This window comes from Haemaphysalis longicornis, unplaced genomic scaffold (genome assembly GCF_048455015.1).
Source record: "Haemaphysalis longicornis isolate Haplotype H1 unplaced genomic scaffold, Haemaphysalis longicornis Haplotype H1 scaffold_1, whole genome shotgun sequence".
NCBI lineage: Eukaryota > Metazoa > Arthropoda > Arachnida > Ixodida > Ixodidae > Haemaphysalis > Haemaphysalis longicornis.
Window position 1 is genome coordinate 390,867,391 of NW_027526203.1, and position 16,391 is coordinate 390,883,781.

Below are 16,391 nucleotides of genomic sequence, written 5' to 3' on the forward strand. Positions count from 1 at the left end.
AATAAGAAACCAGCTCCTGCGTCCTAGAGTAGAAGCAGCGCGGTCGGTGATTGGTTGTCTTCTCTGCTGCTGCCTTGCCCGGATGAAAAAGTCTTTTGGCTGCTGCTGTCAGGCCGCTGTCGATGTGTTATGGCAAGCAAGTGTCGGCTTGGAGAGTTCTAGTCGTTTACTGAGAAATTCTTCTCTCGTTCAGTGATGCGCCATGGTGTGCAAAGAAGAAATATATACATGGTTTAAAGATTTAAATGGCTCAGTGAGGATAGATACAATGTGTGGTTTGCTCAACTTGTGCTTACCCTTGGAGCTTCGCTTTTTGGGAACTTGCGTGGAAGATTTAGCTAGTAAGGATTACGCGTACTTCCGAGAAGCGGAACTGCGTGCAAATAGCTATGGCGAGCTGTCTAAGTGCACCAACGTTAGGGACGCTGTAACGCGCAGCAAGCTGGTCACTTCGTTGGCCTTGCTGCACCTTTACAACCGCAGTTGCTCGCATGCTATCTTCGAAGCCCTGTCCGAAGAAATGAAGTGCTCCAAACAAGAGACGTACGATACAAAGACGCTAGAAGAGATGCTGCTTCTCTTCACCATGGCCACGCACCATCCGTCGTTCAGCTTCGACGAGCGCTCAGAGTTCGTCAAGTACCGCGAAAAGCTGGAGAGTGTTTGCGCCTCCCAGGTGGGTGCGGACGGACATTAACCAATTCAGAGTTGGTCGCCGAACTCGCTGACGGCGAGCAAGTTTCCTTGATTTTCCGTCAGGTTCCTCGCCATTCTTTGCGCATTTTCCCAAATATCTGTTAGGAGGCGTGGTTGCAGGCTAACGCCTGCTGGGGAAGGTCAAGCTACCGGCGGCCGCGAAGGGAGCGATACTCACGGCTGTCGTCGTGCGTGCGCTTTGCGTATTCTTGTGCGATAACATAGTTCATGGTAATTCGTTATTAGCCACCACTTAAGCAGGTGCGGTATTCCTTCAAAACCTCCTGTGGTACCTGACGGCGTAAATGCTGCTTGTTCAGAAGAGTTGTCCTGATGAGCTAAGCCGACCCGTCCCCCTTCTTTTACGCATATAATTCGCCTAAAAGAGGGGGCGGGGGAGTATGTATGCGCTACAACGTAATCGCATCGTGTAAGTTACGCGAGCTGTTGTAGCACGCAATCGCAATGGTATTGTGTGCTGCAACATGGGAGCGTGAAACAAAGTTGCGGCGTTTTCGTTTTACGTGGTACTGAAAAGTGCGAGCTTGGGCCACTGCCAACAGAGCCTTTGCTCACTGTTCGGGTGTTGCTGTCTCAGGAGTAGACTGTCCGCCAAGCTGACTGTTCGGTAATGGGATCGAGTGACGATGGTGATAATTAACCGTGTGTGGTCTCGATGAATGGGACTGACATGACCTTGCTGTCGCACCACGCATGTTGTTCGGCTTTCATAACACTGTGTTAAATCGCTGTACACTTGTGTCTTGTGCTGCTGCTTGCTCCTTGCAACTTCTTGAGAATGTGACTGAACCTGCTGGACTAGCAGCGTCGTGCCAGGGGCAGTATAAATCTATGGGAATGGAGGTCCAATGCAAAAACTTTTAGGAAAACACTCAGGGTACTGCGCATTTGATGGGCAGCCTTTTGAAGTCTTGGCCAATCCCCCTCTGCGAATATGCGCACTCTGGGGATGCTTAAAGGAGCCATGAAGAGAAAATGCAAGTTGGTTTTATTCGAAAGATTTCGTGTTTTATAGTGCCCCCAGCGCTTGTCCGGATACAAACGGTGCTTTATTCACTGAGAAATTAAACAATTCAGGTTAAAATTTTGATTTTCCCGCTCAATCGTGCGTTTTCGTGGTCCCAAGTGACATCACTGAAACCGACCGCTCTGCAGCCTAGAGTACCTTCATTCACGCATCCGCCGTACAGGGTAGAGACACGTATACGCTGGCGCCGCCATTTTCAGTTGCTTGCTCGCCGCCGAAGCAAGTCATTGTGTCAAAACCGCGCTAAAATTATCGCCGCAACGCGGTTTACTGAAGAAGTTTGAATCATATTGTCTGTTTCGCGTTGCTAGGTCTCGTGGGAAACGAAAAGAATAACGCGTTGAGCCCGTTGGCCCAATTGCGGCGGCACGGGACCGTTCAAAGGTTGTCTCCACCCTGTACAGCGGTGTTGGTTTGTTCCCGCGTTTCTTTACGTTCCGTAACCTAGATGGCGCCACCATACCGTGGCAAGCGTTTGGTTTGTTTTTGCCCGCATTTAAACCTGGCTTGTTTTTGTTCTGGGAGAAAATATTCGTTCCCTGAAACAGTGCTCGCTCGACAAATGGGGTCACGTAAGACACCGTTGCTTGCGTCAATCGGCCAGTGTCGTCTGAGACAACCCCAAGCCCCGTAGTGCTGTGCAGCTAAACCAATCATGCTGTGCGCAGTACGAACAGCAGAACGCATCAGTACTTCTATGTTTACATGTGCTTTCGTAACTTCCACTGTTTGTCCCATCATTCTTATTGCTTTGTAAAGAATGTGCCCTAAATTTAAGCGCAAATCGCTCGTTCGTCTAGTTTGTAAGCTCTACCTAATTTGCGTGTGCTTCTGCCAGCCTCCGCCAATCGCAGAGCTTAGCTCATGTGACATCACAGGTTCTGTTGCGGGAAATGAGCTGGTGGGTCGCATGACCATTCCCGTTTTTCCTAATTATGTAGCTTATTTGAGCGAAGTTTACGTTAAAAGTGGTGTCAGTATGATTCTAACGAGACAATCTTTTGAATGAACCAAACTTGTGTTTTCTCTTCATAGCTCCTTTAAGGACAACCGCACAAGTTTGGCTAATTTAGCAGTTGTAAGCTATTATTGGCCAATTAAAATTGTCTTTTATTTACTATCTGTTTGGAAGATTTTATGAAGCATTGGTCAATCCCCCTTGGTGGGTATGTTCTATTCTGTGTGCAAAAATCCTTGTAGTGCTTGCTTCATTTGTTTGAAATACAGCAGGATTTAGAAAAGCAGTATTGATGATTCGAATTGCTAGAGTGGGACAGCAGTCATTGGCCTTCAAGAAGCTTCTAATATCGCTGTGGCACAAGCTTGCAGAAGTTTTCATTTCATAGCGCTAATGCCAAGTGTTTTTACACAGCTGCTTAGCATCCGTTGCGTTTTGCCACAAGTGCCATGTCAGATTTTTCTTCTGTGCTCACAAGCAACTGTCCTGCACCAAATACCACACCTATTCATTATTTCTGGGAAAAAGGGGAGCAGGTTCCGCAAATTTTTGTGACCAGGTTGGTGTTATCCAGTCCGGCACAGCTCACATGGTCATTTGCTTGAGTTGGAAGGGTGTGTTGTTTTTCTTTTCTCCCTTTGCCAGAGCATGGCGGTTCCTGCACCAGTGGATGGCTATGTGGGTCCGTACATGTCCTGCACAGTGCCGTTCATGCCTCCCTACCCTGTGGCAGCTGACGCGGTAGCATCCGCACCATATGTGCCAGCCTGCACTTCACCAAGTGCCCAGAAAGGTTTGTCATTTTCCCTTGCAAGTTGCTGCTGGTCAAAGAAAGCATTTGAAAGGCAAAGGCCATACTAGCCCATTTGGTGAAAAAAGCAGTGCCTGGCATTTATAGCAGCAAAATGTCAGCCTTAGAGGCGTTCCATTGCACGAGGCCTTCTATATGTGAAAACTTCCATGGCGAGAGTTTGAGCAAAAAGCTCGCGTCTGGAATCAACGTCCCTAATAGGAAAACGGCTCCTTCATGAGACATCCCACAGGGCGAGTTTAAACTCTGCAGTAGCGAGAAGTGGCTGCCCCCCCCCCCGGAATAGCACAAATGAAGGGAGGGGAAGATCGACTTTTTTTGTCATGAACGAGCAGGGGCACAACGGGTAGGAGGCCGATTGAAGCACCTAGTAAGCTTTAAAGGGGCCCTGCAGCACTCGCCATCGATTGACTACTAGGAATGTATTTTTGGGTAAAGTCTATTTTACCAGCAATCTCCTCCCGCAAGAATTATGAAAATTCGTTCACTATCACCGAAACTACGCGCGATGAGAAATCATAATTGTTCCCTCTCAACTTGACCGCGGACAACGCTCTCTCCCAGAGAAGTGGGCGGCTTGCGGCGTTCTCTTCCGCTGCCTTCGATATATCAATGGCCGGGGAGTTTTCTCCTTTTCTGCGCAACGTAAAGAGGTCTATTTCCGGTCTGGCGCCACAAAAAAGCAGGCATGGTTGCCTGCTCGCAAGCACGCACTCGTGCTGGTCGGGCGTTTTTGAAGCAGTAAACGTTTGTTGTCGAGTTGTCTGGTTGAAAGGGAAGTATTCAGCTCATCACTCAAACTCCGCGTGCACTTAAAACACAAAAGAAACGTCAAAACTGTGCGTACAGGTTCAGGCATAGAAGAGGTTCGTACACAGCCGGAGATGGCAGATTGTCACAGGAAATGCGAGAAATTAGCCGCGAAGTTGACCAATGACAGCAGATCGGACAGCCATGGCCTCAGTGACGTCGTTTAGGCCATGCCAGGGGTGCATAATGAGGAGAATTGAAGAGAGCGTGGTTGGTTTTTCCGCGTCTTTCACAGCGATTTGCGCGCTCACCGCTTCACGATCACGTGTAATATTTGGCTCGGGTATTCCTGGCAGTGTAAGCTAAACGCTGCACAGGTTTACTTGCACTGCTCAAAGAGTGTTGCAGGGTCCCTTTAAGGCGGATTACAAAGCAGTCTCCAGCGACTGCAAAGCCCTTCATTTTTTCATTTTTCCATTGACAACCCATTAGAAGTGCCTAGGTGTCCCCTGATTTCTTTTTTGTGGCTCGCATGGCTGCTCCTTGCTGATAGAAGTTTCACAAAATTTTGAATGCCATTCATTCACAAGCTATGGCTGAATGCTGAGATATGCAAGGTTCAGTGCGTCATTTTCAAATGTACGTGGGCAGCAGGCGTTTTAGCATGTGCTAAGCTTGTTTCATCATTGTCTTCGTGCTTCCTTCCTCATGACCTGGAATGGCTTTCCACATAACGGCTTATTCCACCGTAAAACAGGCCATTAAGGGCACAGGGTAAGGCGAAATTTTGAAAAAATGACTTTTTGTTTTTCTTCGCAATTAGGGAAGTTCAATTCCTTGTGCACGTTTTCCATATTCACACTTGCCTTAAAAAGTCTTATTTCTCGCTAAAAAGCAGTTTTCCCGTAAGCAAGTAGTAAGTGCCCCCATCCTCTTAAGAATGTTCTTAGGGTTTATTGTTCATCAAAAAACTTCCAGTTCCGTATCAAAACGCTTTTATGGAACCAGCTGCATTAAGAAATTGCTTAGCAACCATTTCATAGCTGATTTTTTAGCGAGGGCAATCCAAAGACCCGGTTGCACATTTTTTCCACATTTGCCCTCCGAAGCTACGCACAAAAAAACATCTTTTTTGGGCTTCACACTAATGATTGCAACATTGGATACTGTTCTTTCATTAAATGATGATAGCAGCACATGAGCCAGCATTTTGAAATCATTCAGACCAAAACCTGGGTGCAACACCACCATCAAGTGGCTTAAAGAGGTTGACCACAAGCAAAATACTTTGTGAACAGATCTGTACGATGGTGCACAAAATAGTCAAGGAAATACAGACGACCGGGTGAAAAGCAAAAAAGTGTCTTTGACAGTGATTATGAAGCTGGTGCTTTTTAAATACATGGCTCCAGTGGTGTTTTTGGCAAAAAAGTATTGTTTTTCACCTCTTTTTTTACTTTAAACTCAATTATCTCAAAACTGTTTTTTCTTACAGAGGTACCATTATTTCCTGTATCTTCCAGGACAACGAGCTGATTTTTTTTCCCTGTCATCCACATAACTTGTCACACCTGCTGTACTAGAATTGAAAATATGCACGTAACCGTTTTTTTGGTACACAACTGTTAATACTAAAATAATGCTTAAATTTAGGTACCAACGGACAAAAAATTATAAAAAACTGAATTTTTTACGGATGTTTATAATTCTAGTACAGTTAAAAGAGCACAAAATTTGAAAGAAAATGATATATACGTTATGTAGATACCTTTATTAGATGCTGAGAAAAATGTACCTTAAATTGGCCAGAAATGCATGGGAAGTATAGGGCTTACCCTGTGCCCTTAAAGTGTCAAGAATCATTATTAGTGAGGCAGACTCTGCCCATTTTTGTACTGTGTTGTACGCAGGCTCCGATTTTACACAACACCAACTGCAGAGTGTCTTCAAATATGAGAACTAACTCATGCCCAAAATTCATACCGTAGACCCCAGTGCTCTAAAAATGAGTCATCCCAAACATAAGTAGGCACTGATTAACGTGATAATTGTTCAATCCACAATCCCTGTTAGGCTATTGCATAAACTGTTTGTTTACTTTACCCGTAGAGCAAGAATGTCCTTGATAAAAAAAAAAGTTGCAGGGAACATGTACGTTTACGTCTTAAGGTGTAAGACGCGATAGCATTTCCTCGTTGTAAAGGGAGAGCTTCGAACAGAGCTGCAGCCTTTGCCATTCATGCTCTTCGAGTGCTGAAGTTTAACTTAACGAAACCAGGAACAACGGCTTTATGTGGGAGAAGGAGCTTCACTGTGCAGAAGCGGCAGTTGATGAAACCACGCATCCTTTGTCTTCTGCGCAGCAGTATCGTTTTCGGCAAGCCTACCGGCCCTCCTTCTCCTTTCCACATTTGGTTTTAAGCAACCACGCCTGATTACAGCTTCGGGCGCGAGCTCTCTTTTGGGTGCACAGACGTATTTCACGGTTGACGGGGACGTTGTCTTCCGTGGTCGCTTCATGAGCACGGCTGATAGCAGACAGGTAGCCCTTACGGAAAGTCGCTGAATGAGCCCAGTAATGGTGTCACGTCAACAGTGGCTCAATCGGCGCATGCACCGATGGTGGGAGAACGAACTCACTGCTCAGACGCGACGCTTCATGAATCATGCACCATTTCTGTCATAGCATCCGCCGTAGCATTGTTGCCCTCCTTCCTACCTTCCGGTTAACGTTTGCATCTGGCTGCTTCAGTCGTAGTTTTTAGTTGGCAGTAGTGACAAATTTCCATAGACACCTGATGAGCACGGCTGAAAGCAGATGGCTAGTGGGCACGGCAACATTGAGAAATGAGCCTGATAATGCTATCGTGTTAAAAGTTGCAGAAACATCTACGCTTGGATCCTAAGATGTATGGTGCGATAGCGATACTCCTACTCCTTTGGAGCGTTTTTGTATCAGTTGCTGCGTTTATGATCTATGCTTCACGAGCACTAAAGGTCATCGAAGAGAGAAGGATTACCAAAGAGGGTTGATTATGGTTGTTGCCCAGGAAAGACAAAGGCTCTCTGTGCTTCTGTGACTTGAAATGTGAGCATGAAAGGTTGCGGATGCAAGGTGTTGGTCAATTTGAACGAGGAGGCTTCAGTGTCAATGTTTTAAAATGTTTATTCGGTGATGTGTTGGCCGGGCTGAACAATTTTGCTTTTTGAGAAGAGAGAGAGAGATTTTTGTTTAGGAAGAAATAGCTGGGATTTCGGAAAATGGAGCAAAGGGATGGAAGTCTAGGGCACCAGATGCAGCAGCTCCTTCCCTTGCTCTCTCAACCAGCTCGCGCTGTTTTTGAGGTAACGAGCTGGTCAAAGCGGCCTCCCACGTCTCGAAGAAGGGGAATATGTAATGTTTGAGTTCTCCCCTGAACACTTGATTGCGAGCAAGAGGGTGGATGGTTCCCTGAATTTAGAAGCGTTTTAAAGTAATATCTGATGTTCCCAGCGAACACCGCAATGCACATAGATTTGCAGGTATTTGTGTTGGCTTTTCGTCCAGAGTTCGTGATTCTCCAGCTTTGAGACCTCGTTGTAGCAAGTTGAAAGATCGTGTTCCTAGGCATAGGATGAAGATTCGTTCTTAAGGTTTTTCAAGGAGGGAAGTGTTGTGGTCGCAGTCCCAAGGAGCACGGTATGCGAGTTCGTGTTCCTCAGTGCGTCGTTCTCTTCCAGACCATTGGGTCCGGGTGTCCAGGTGACGTCAACTTTTTGCATTGTGGATGGGAATATTTTACCGAAGTGCTTAGGTATTCTGCCTGCAGAAAATAGTATAATGCCATTTCAGTATATGTGATGATGTTTACGCTTCTTTTCGATACTTCCGCTAGTCGGATTGTCAAGAGGATGTCTCCAACTTCTGCTTCTTTGTTTCTGTGTGTAAGAGGCACATGCAGTAACAAAGATTGCCGGAGTAGTCAACTAGACAATTGCGCGCTCGTGCTTTCGTACATCCTGGAGTCGGTGTATACTGTGGTCACATGATTTTGTAACTTTCCTCTAATGAACTTCATCCTGCCATGTTGCCTCTTCTTGTGTAGGATTGGGTCCATATTTTTGTTAGATAAGTCATTGGATCAGTGCCATGTCTATCATGGTGTGCAGTAGTTCCTTTCGAAAGAGGGGGGGTTGTGCTGGTCTCTTATAAGGTGGACCCTCCTGATATTGTTTTTCTAGCCACCCTTTTGGTGCTAGGAGAGTGGTTTCTCCGTTAAATGAGTTAGGAAGACACAAGTTGAGGTCATATTCATCGTCTTTATCTCCAACCTCCTATTTAGGACGACTGCAGGGTGAAGGCCTCTCCCATTAACCTTCACCCGCTTCTGTCCTGCGCTTCCCGAGTCCATTCTTTTCACCGAATATTGTTATTTCATCCTTCCACTGAGTTATTGGACCCTCCCTTTTTCTAGGCCCATCTATGCATGCCCATTCTATTACCCTGGTGGTCCACCTGTTGATTGTTAGTCTCATGGTTAAGCTTGCGAGGTTGAGCTGTCCTAATGATGGTGTTTCTTTCACTTTCTTCAGTGCGGGTAAATTTGTGGTAAGGTAAGCTCTACAATATCCAGCTTATAATCAGTGGCTGCACGAGTCTTATCGTTTCTTCCTCCCTCTTTTGTACTCTACTCTTTGTTGGGCACTTGATTACTTTCCCATGAGACTTGCTAGTTCATGACCCACGGGCTTAAAAACCATCGTGCACCAATACGAAAGGTTTTACAAATTCGTTGAAATGTTCCTAACCACCTAGCTTGCTTGTTTTAGAAATATATCACTTTTTTACTGCAATAAAAATAAACAAGAAGCACGTTTTAGCTTGTATATAGTTTGCTCTAGATCAGTGGTTGTCAGCCATGGATGTGTCGGGGACCCCTTGTGGACTTGTGGAAGTGGTGGGGGACCCCTTGCACAGTACATAGGTCTATTAACACCACTGGAACACGAAACGGGCCTTTTAATGCTTTATATTATAAAGTGTCATACCTATGTGCCACATCACTTCATTTTGCGCAGTGCATCAATACTTGGCATGGTCGTGCTCAGACAGAGTCGATCACCTATGGGCACATTCAGCTAGCTTAGGCATTTGCGTTTTTAAGTATGCAAGCCACTGATGCCAATTGAAAACCATGATAGGCACCGGTGACATGTAGTTTGGGAAGGTCGGGAAAAAGTGGGGAACAGGGAAAGGAGGTGACCGAAAAGATCTTTTGCAGATTGATGCCGCGATCACGGCCACATTACACTCCTTTGTTTTGGAGGCCGAGGGCTTTGCGGATCCCCATTTGAGAACCACTGCTCTAGAGGGTGCTAGCTGTCTAGCAAGTGAGATTTTTATGGCCTTATTTCAGTGCAGAAGTGACATATGTATTTGTAAAATGAGCAAACTAAGCCATTTTTATGCTGAACTGCCAATTATCTGCAGGTTCCCGCTTATATAAAAGCCAGGCTTTATTTTGCACCACGAAGCAGGTGACTGTCGCATTTCTTGTGTATCTTTATGAAAAATAAGTCCTTCCTTGCAGGCAGCATAGACTAGTGCTGCACACAACTCAGCTTTAAAATGATAAGTCTCTTTAAAGTTTAAGTAAGGCACACAGGAGTAACATCCTGTGTGCCTTACTTTAATCTTTGTTCTTGCTACATGGTAGTTAGTCATGCATTACCAACTTACCTAATCTTGTACTCTGCCTGATATTACATCGCATCGTGTGATTAAGTGGGGCAGATATTGCCTCTGACCCGGGCCTGAGCGAGTCATTACTCCTGCTAGATGATGGCGCACCTAGAAAGTAACTGAAGGATGTAATCTTTATCACAAAAAATCCTGCATTAAGGAAGTGTACCAGTACTCGGGAGCATCTTGAGCATGCGAGGGAATGGCTTTGGCAGTGGGTCGTTCGTCAAACACCTAATATTTTGTTAGGGAACGCAGTACACAGTGCAAAGGTTGAGACCAAGAAGGCGCACGGGACAAGCACGAACTGTCAGATGTTTATTTGGCGGATAAGACACATACATGTATGCTGCAAATACACGCAGGCACAAAAGGGAACAGAGCTACCAATCTCAGCCATTTCGCAGTCTGCTACCTCCTCACCTACTCCGAAGTATGAGTAGGTGAAAAATTGAAAAAAAAAAAAAACACACACACACACACAGTTGTGCAAGTAGTACATTCAAAGGAGTGTACTAAATAAACCCCGCTCTGCGTCATGCATTTTAATGGAGGGGTCACTTATGCACTGGTCACCTTTCCTTTTTAATCCTCTGGTGTTTCTGGCCGTGCCACGCCCCAAGTGTCGGCTTGGTTTCCAAAATATGTGTGAAGGAACATAGTGATTTGACTATGATAGCGTCCGGAACATAACACTGGGCGTGCCACGCCCCAAGTGTCGGCTTGGTTTCCAAAATATGTGGGAAGGAACATAGTGATTTGACTATGATAGCGTCCGGAACATAACACTTTCCGTGCCACGCCCCAAGTGTCGGCTTGGTTTCCAAAATATGTGGGCTTGGTTTCGAAAACATTTCCTTGGCAAATGTCTACAGAGACTATCGTCTTTTGACGACATTTGCAACGAAAGGAGCAGATACGCGGCCAATTTTTTTATAAAGGAACACTGCAAATATCACTTCTGTATCGATTTGTTGTCTCATATTTGCGTAATGTCTTGTTCTTCTTCAACAATGTTGACAAGTATGAACATTACACCGGACATAGACGGGTAGATTTAGCTGTGACTATATAAGACTATTGCGCGGGCATTGTTTTGCTTTAGCTGGGTGGCTGAATCGAGTCAGACAGACATAGACATACAGACAGACCAAAATTTCTGGGTTTAAGTAGCCCAAGAAAGACTATCGTCTTTAAAAAAAGTACAATAGTATACTTTTATCTCATATCTCATTTTATCTCATTTAGGTCTTTGAACGTTTGACTATCGATTGGATGCACTTTCAGCAAAGGTTGGATGCACTTTCAGCCTTCATGCTTCTCTCAACTTTCTTTAGGAAGGGATGGTAAATTTTTTCTTCACGAAGTGTGTCTCATCAATGCTTCCGTGAGGCATTACATTTACCCAACACAGAGGCAAATGTGGCATATCTGTGCTATTTGGTTTCATTGTTGAGGTAGTACACCGTGTGTGGCACATGTCATTGCTCATAAGGCACTTTGTATGTTGTTGAAGCTGATACAGGATTGCAAAAGCTCCTGATGGGCTTACATGACGAAGGGGGTTTGCAGCTGGTAACTTGCCATTGTGACGTAGTAAAAGAAGTGTGGGAAAATGCTTCTTGAGAGGATTTGTGCATATTGAATGAATGAAACATTTATCGCAACAGAAAAAATTGTAAGCCTGGCATCTCTTCTGTGCAGCCCGCCTCTCCAGTATTGAGGTGAAGCCTGGACCCCAGTGCAAGAGATCCGTCAAACTAAGCCTCCAGTGGTCAAATAGGCATCAGACCGAAGTTGTACGATCATTTCAGGAGATTTCTGGGCTTTCTCAAAAGGTATGTTGCAACTTTGTATAGGCCTTGTTAGCAATCGGCTGTATAGTTCCCTTTTTCATCCATCTAGTTATATGGGGTCAGTGATCATGACTCCTGTGTTCTGCTGTTGCAGCTGTCTCGTCTCAGCGCATCTGATCCTTCAAGCACCGGCAAGGCAATCCCCCAACTACCAGGTATGAAAGTTCTCTACTGTGTAGTGCAGTCTTATTGCTTGCAGTCTGAGGCCTTGTTTGTTTAACGTGCCTTTGTAGGCGTTGACATACCTATTACACAGGGTTCGCACAGACCCTTGAAATCCTTGAATATCCTTGAATTTGATAACATTAATTCAAGGGTCCTTGAAACTCCTTAAATATAAGTGAGCTCCTTGTAATCCTTGAAAATTTAGTGGACTTTGTTTCAATAAAGCAAATGAACGACGTATTTCCATAAGTTGTACTGATTTCAAAAACGCGTTTACTGAGGAATGACCGCGAAAACAAGTAGCCTTGACAGAAGAGCAATAGCAGCAAGTTTCGGTTTCAAAACCGGCAGCGCCTGCGTCGTCTGGCAACAAATGCGAGCCAGAAATCCAATCCAATCCAACGCAAGTTGTATCAATGGTCGGTCGGTACTCGGTCCGACTTTACTTTGACAGGATGCCAGGCGGAAAGTGCACGTTTCAGTCCAAAAATAATACGGAGCACGGGAGTTACGAGAGTTATGGGCTGTGATGAAACTTCTCCTCCTGAGACATGGGCAGGCCTCAGTGGAAAGAGGCTTGAGCATCAACAAGCAGGTTGCGGTCGAGAATTTGGCAGAGCTGTCGTATATTTCTCAACGAGTTATCTGCGAGGCCGTGAAAAACCATGGAGGCCTGCTGAACGTTCCAATTCCAAAAGAGTTGAAGGCGTCAGTGCGCCAAGCCCGGCATAGGTATGCTGCATACCTAGACAAACAAAAGAAACAAGCACTGTCACGGCAGGCAACTTCAAAGAGAAAAGAGCTCGATAAGATGCAAGGGAGGAAGTCAAAGCTTCAAAAAACTCTCAAGTGCCTGCTGGAATCCGCGGACCGTTTTTCGGAAGAAGCTGAAGCGAAAAACAACCTCACCTACTTAGTCAAGGCAAACAGCTTCTGTGGAAAAAGAAATCCATGCGAAAACTGCACTGCTTTCATAAGTCTTGTGAGCAAATAAAATTTTGCTAACACTCCTTGAATTTTGCCCATTTTCATCGTTGAAATTCTTGAAAAGTCCTTAAATTTTCAGTCAAATATTCTGTACGAACCCTGATTACAGTCGTATATATATATACCTGCTGCATTTGCCATCTGTCTTTTCTAATCAAGCATGCGGGGTTTGCTCCTTTTCAATTACAAGAGTGTATTTCTTACTTTTTTCCAGCCTGTATAGAGAAGAATGAGGAGCTGGATGGAATGCTTGAACTTGCCGAATACTTCAAGTAAGGGGAACTTTATATTCTGGCTGCATTTGTATATAGGCTGTGCATGTTGTAAAACCTAGCTGTGTCAAACATGACGTGTTACACAATGTTATTTGCAAAAATTAATTAATGGGGCAGTTGTTACATTTCAGTGCACAGTATACTTGCTGATAGCTGACATCAGACTAGCACCGCAAAATGGAATGAGAGAGAGCAGTGCTTATGTTCACCAGGTTGCTGTGTACTGTACTGACAGCAGCTATGCCTGTACAGACTATTTTGCATGTGGTTTCTGGCTCTGGGGAACTTTCAAGCATGTTTGTAAATATTTAATTTGATGGGATGTCAAGCCCTTGCATGAGATTTTTTGGTCAAAATCTAATCACTTTACAAAGAGCTGTAAAGAAATGGTCAGGTGTTTACTAAGTGGTCATTAAATAAATTACAATCACAAATTCAGCTTCCACAGTGCATTCACAAAACGAAGCACTGATGAAAGCCGGCTCATCGTTTTATAAAAATTAAGCAAGGCTAATTTGTCGACGACTGTTTTAAGAGGAACAATGCAACGAATAGGGGTGATCAGGACAACACAGGCACTATCAGCTGGAAGTTTATTTGTGCTGTACACCTTTTATTTATGTGCTTGACTGGACACTGCATTAATGATTGACTGAAAGTATATCAATGAAACGTCGGTAAACTTCTCTGGACACCTAAGCATGCACGGCCACGACTGTGGGTGCATTGCGGGCGGTTAAGTAAATTTTTAACCAGACTCTGTGACAGGCTTGTGAAGTCATTGAAGGCCACATAATAAACCAATTAAAAGTCAGGAGCGTGAACTTGCCATACATCAGCTGTTCCACAAAAGAGGCTGTTTTTGAATGCCACATGCTAATGATCATACATTAGACACTTTGTTATTGTTTGAATGTTACTATTGGTTTCTGTGCTTTGTTGCTGTGCCACCCAAGTTTATATAAAATGGGTGGACAGCAACAAATAAACCTTCGGTCGGTAGTTGTGTTGTACCTCCTTTGTCATCCTTATTTCAGTTGCGCTGTTCCCTTAAAGATGCCCGCTGTTCCCTTAAAGATGCCCGTCATTTCACTGTTTCAATTCAGGGGAGGTGTTTCATAAGACTGCAAATTTTAGCTGCAGTGCTTAGTTTGAGCCATAACGTCAATTTCTGGTGCTAAAAATGGAAAGCTTGTGAAGGCATACACGGTGAACTTGGTGTTGTAATCTGTCGTTTTTCATGTTCGTGGAAAACAATGTACAGCTGTTAAACATTGCCCTGCTCCATGAACGGAAATTAAGCAGGGCAGCTTGAAAACTGATATATGGAATGAAATGAAAACCAAAAATTTCGAGCATGCCAAACATTTAAAGCTTCGAGTAAAGCTGGTGGTCCTGGTGACAAGTCTGGATCTGATATTGGTAGTTGATGCTTCTGATGCTCAAATTGAGAGCTCATAAATGTAACATTGAATTTGGGCTGAGGTACGTTCATGGCATTTCAAGTTCCCACGGAATACTGGGGCTCTTCGATTTACAGTCTTGGACTCACCGCGGACTCCCCGAGAAGCAGTCCGGCATTCGATTTTCCCATGTATCCCTATGGCTTCGGGGAATCCTCAGACTACTCGTGGACTATCCGCGGTGAGTCCGAGAGTGTAAATCGAAGAGCCCCACTGTTTTTATGGGTCCCTTATACTGCTCGTGCATGTTCATTTTTATGAGCAGTGACGGACCTTCGTGTGCACGGCTGAAACAGGGAATGAGGCTGGTTTGCCGAGACCTTATTAGGCTGCCGTGATAACAAAGCACCCTTCTCTTGCCACTTCAAGAGGGGAATTCTGGGGGCAATTTTTCCAGCAATTTCTAGTTCCCACCCGTTTAGGCTGCTGCGGGGAGCAACTGATCATGCCCCCCGCTTGGTGACGGTACTGGCGATACCGCGGACCCCGAGCCCCCATACTCTTGCTGTAATCTACCGTGGCTACGAGTTTTAAGGTGAAGGGCAGAAACCACAAACGGTGGCCGTCGGAGCCCAGGTCAAGCTCCGGCGGATGGGCTCTTTGTCTGTTTACCAGGCAGGGAGCTCCGGGACCTCTCTCGGTATCAGGGTAACCCGAGTGAAGGAAGTACCCCCGTCCCCTGCTTTTATACATGCTGTATGGTTTTTTTCTAAATTTCCCAAACCCAATGATCGGCCTCCTAAAAGGGGCCGCACCGAAGTATCCTATCCACCCCTTCCGACCATGACGATCCGAAAACCTGATAACTACCCCCATTTCTTGGTAATTGAATCTCTTGAACAAGCCAGGCCTATTGCATCACAGTCCGTGTTCTTGATTTCGGAATTTCTGGAAAGTGTTGTAGGTGAATCCTATAAAGCTAAGAAACAGAGAACTGGTGAAATCTTGGTCGAGGTACATAGTGAGCAGCAGGCCACAAAACTCTTGAAGCAGACCCGTATTGCCGATCTTGACATCAAGGTCACGCCCCACCGCAGCCTCAACAGCTCGCAGGGCGTGATCTCGGAGCCAGATCTTGCAAATGAGACAGAGGCCGATCTTCTTGAAGGCCTGAGAAGTCAAGGTGTGACGGCTGTCAGGCACATAACAATAAGGAGAGACGATAAGGTATTACCCACAAAACATATCCTGACATTTGATCGTTCTGTGCTTCCAGACCATATCAATTCTGGTTTCATCCGGTGCTCCATCCGAGCGTACATCCCGAACCCGCGGCGCTGTTTCAAGTGCCAGCGGTTCGGGCATGGTACCAACTCGTGTCGGGGCCAACTAACATGCGCCAAGTGTGCGCAACAAGGTCATCCCTCTGATAATTGTAGTTCAGAACAACTCCTCTGCATTAACTGTCAGGGCCCACATGCGGCGTACTCCAGAAAATGCGAGAAGTTCCAGCTAGAAAAGAAAATAATAAACATCAAGGTCACAGAGAACATCACCTTCCTGGAGGCGCGAAAGAGGTTCGCCTCTTTCCCCCTGGGGAGGCACGCCGACACAGCTCGCTGGGGGGCGGAGCGGCGTCTTGTTAGGGCGGGGACCCAGTACCGAGAGTCGGACTTGGTCCCGCCCCCGCCCCCCCCCTGGGTTGCCTCTTGCAGCCCAA

The 16,391-nt window shown here is 45.5% G+C and overlaps 1 protein-coding gene across 1 annotated transcript in view; it reads left to right on the forward strand.

Moving 5' to 3' along the window:
• Window positions 1–27: 27 nt before the first annotated feature.
• LOC144155273 (uncharacterized) overlaps window positions 28–16,391 on the forward strand; it is a 34,887-nt gene continuing 18,523 nt past the window's right edge. Inside the window, exons 1-5 of the mRNA XM_077686606.1 lie at window positions 28–676; window positions 3,348–3,495; window positions 11,690–11,823; window positions 11,936–11,996; window positions 13,208–13,265. Of these exons, the coding sequence (XP_077542732.1) occupies window positions 203–676; window positions 3,348–3,495; window positions 11,690–11,823; window positions 11,936–11,996; window positions 13,208–13,265 (875 nt within the window). The 5' untranslated portion in view covers window positions 28–202. The remainder of the gene's footprint in view (window positions 677–3,347; window positions 3,496–11,689; window positions 11,824–11,935; window positions 11,997–13,207; window positions 13,266–16,391) is intronic.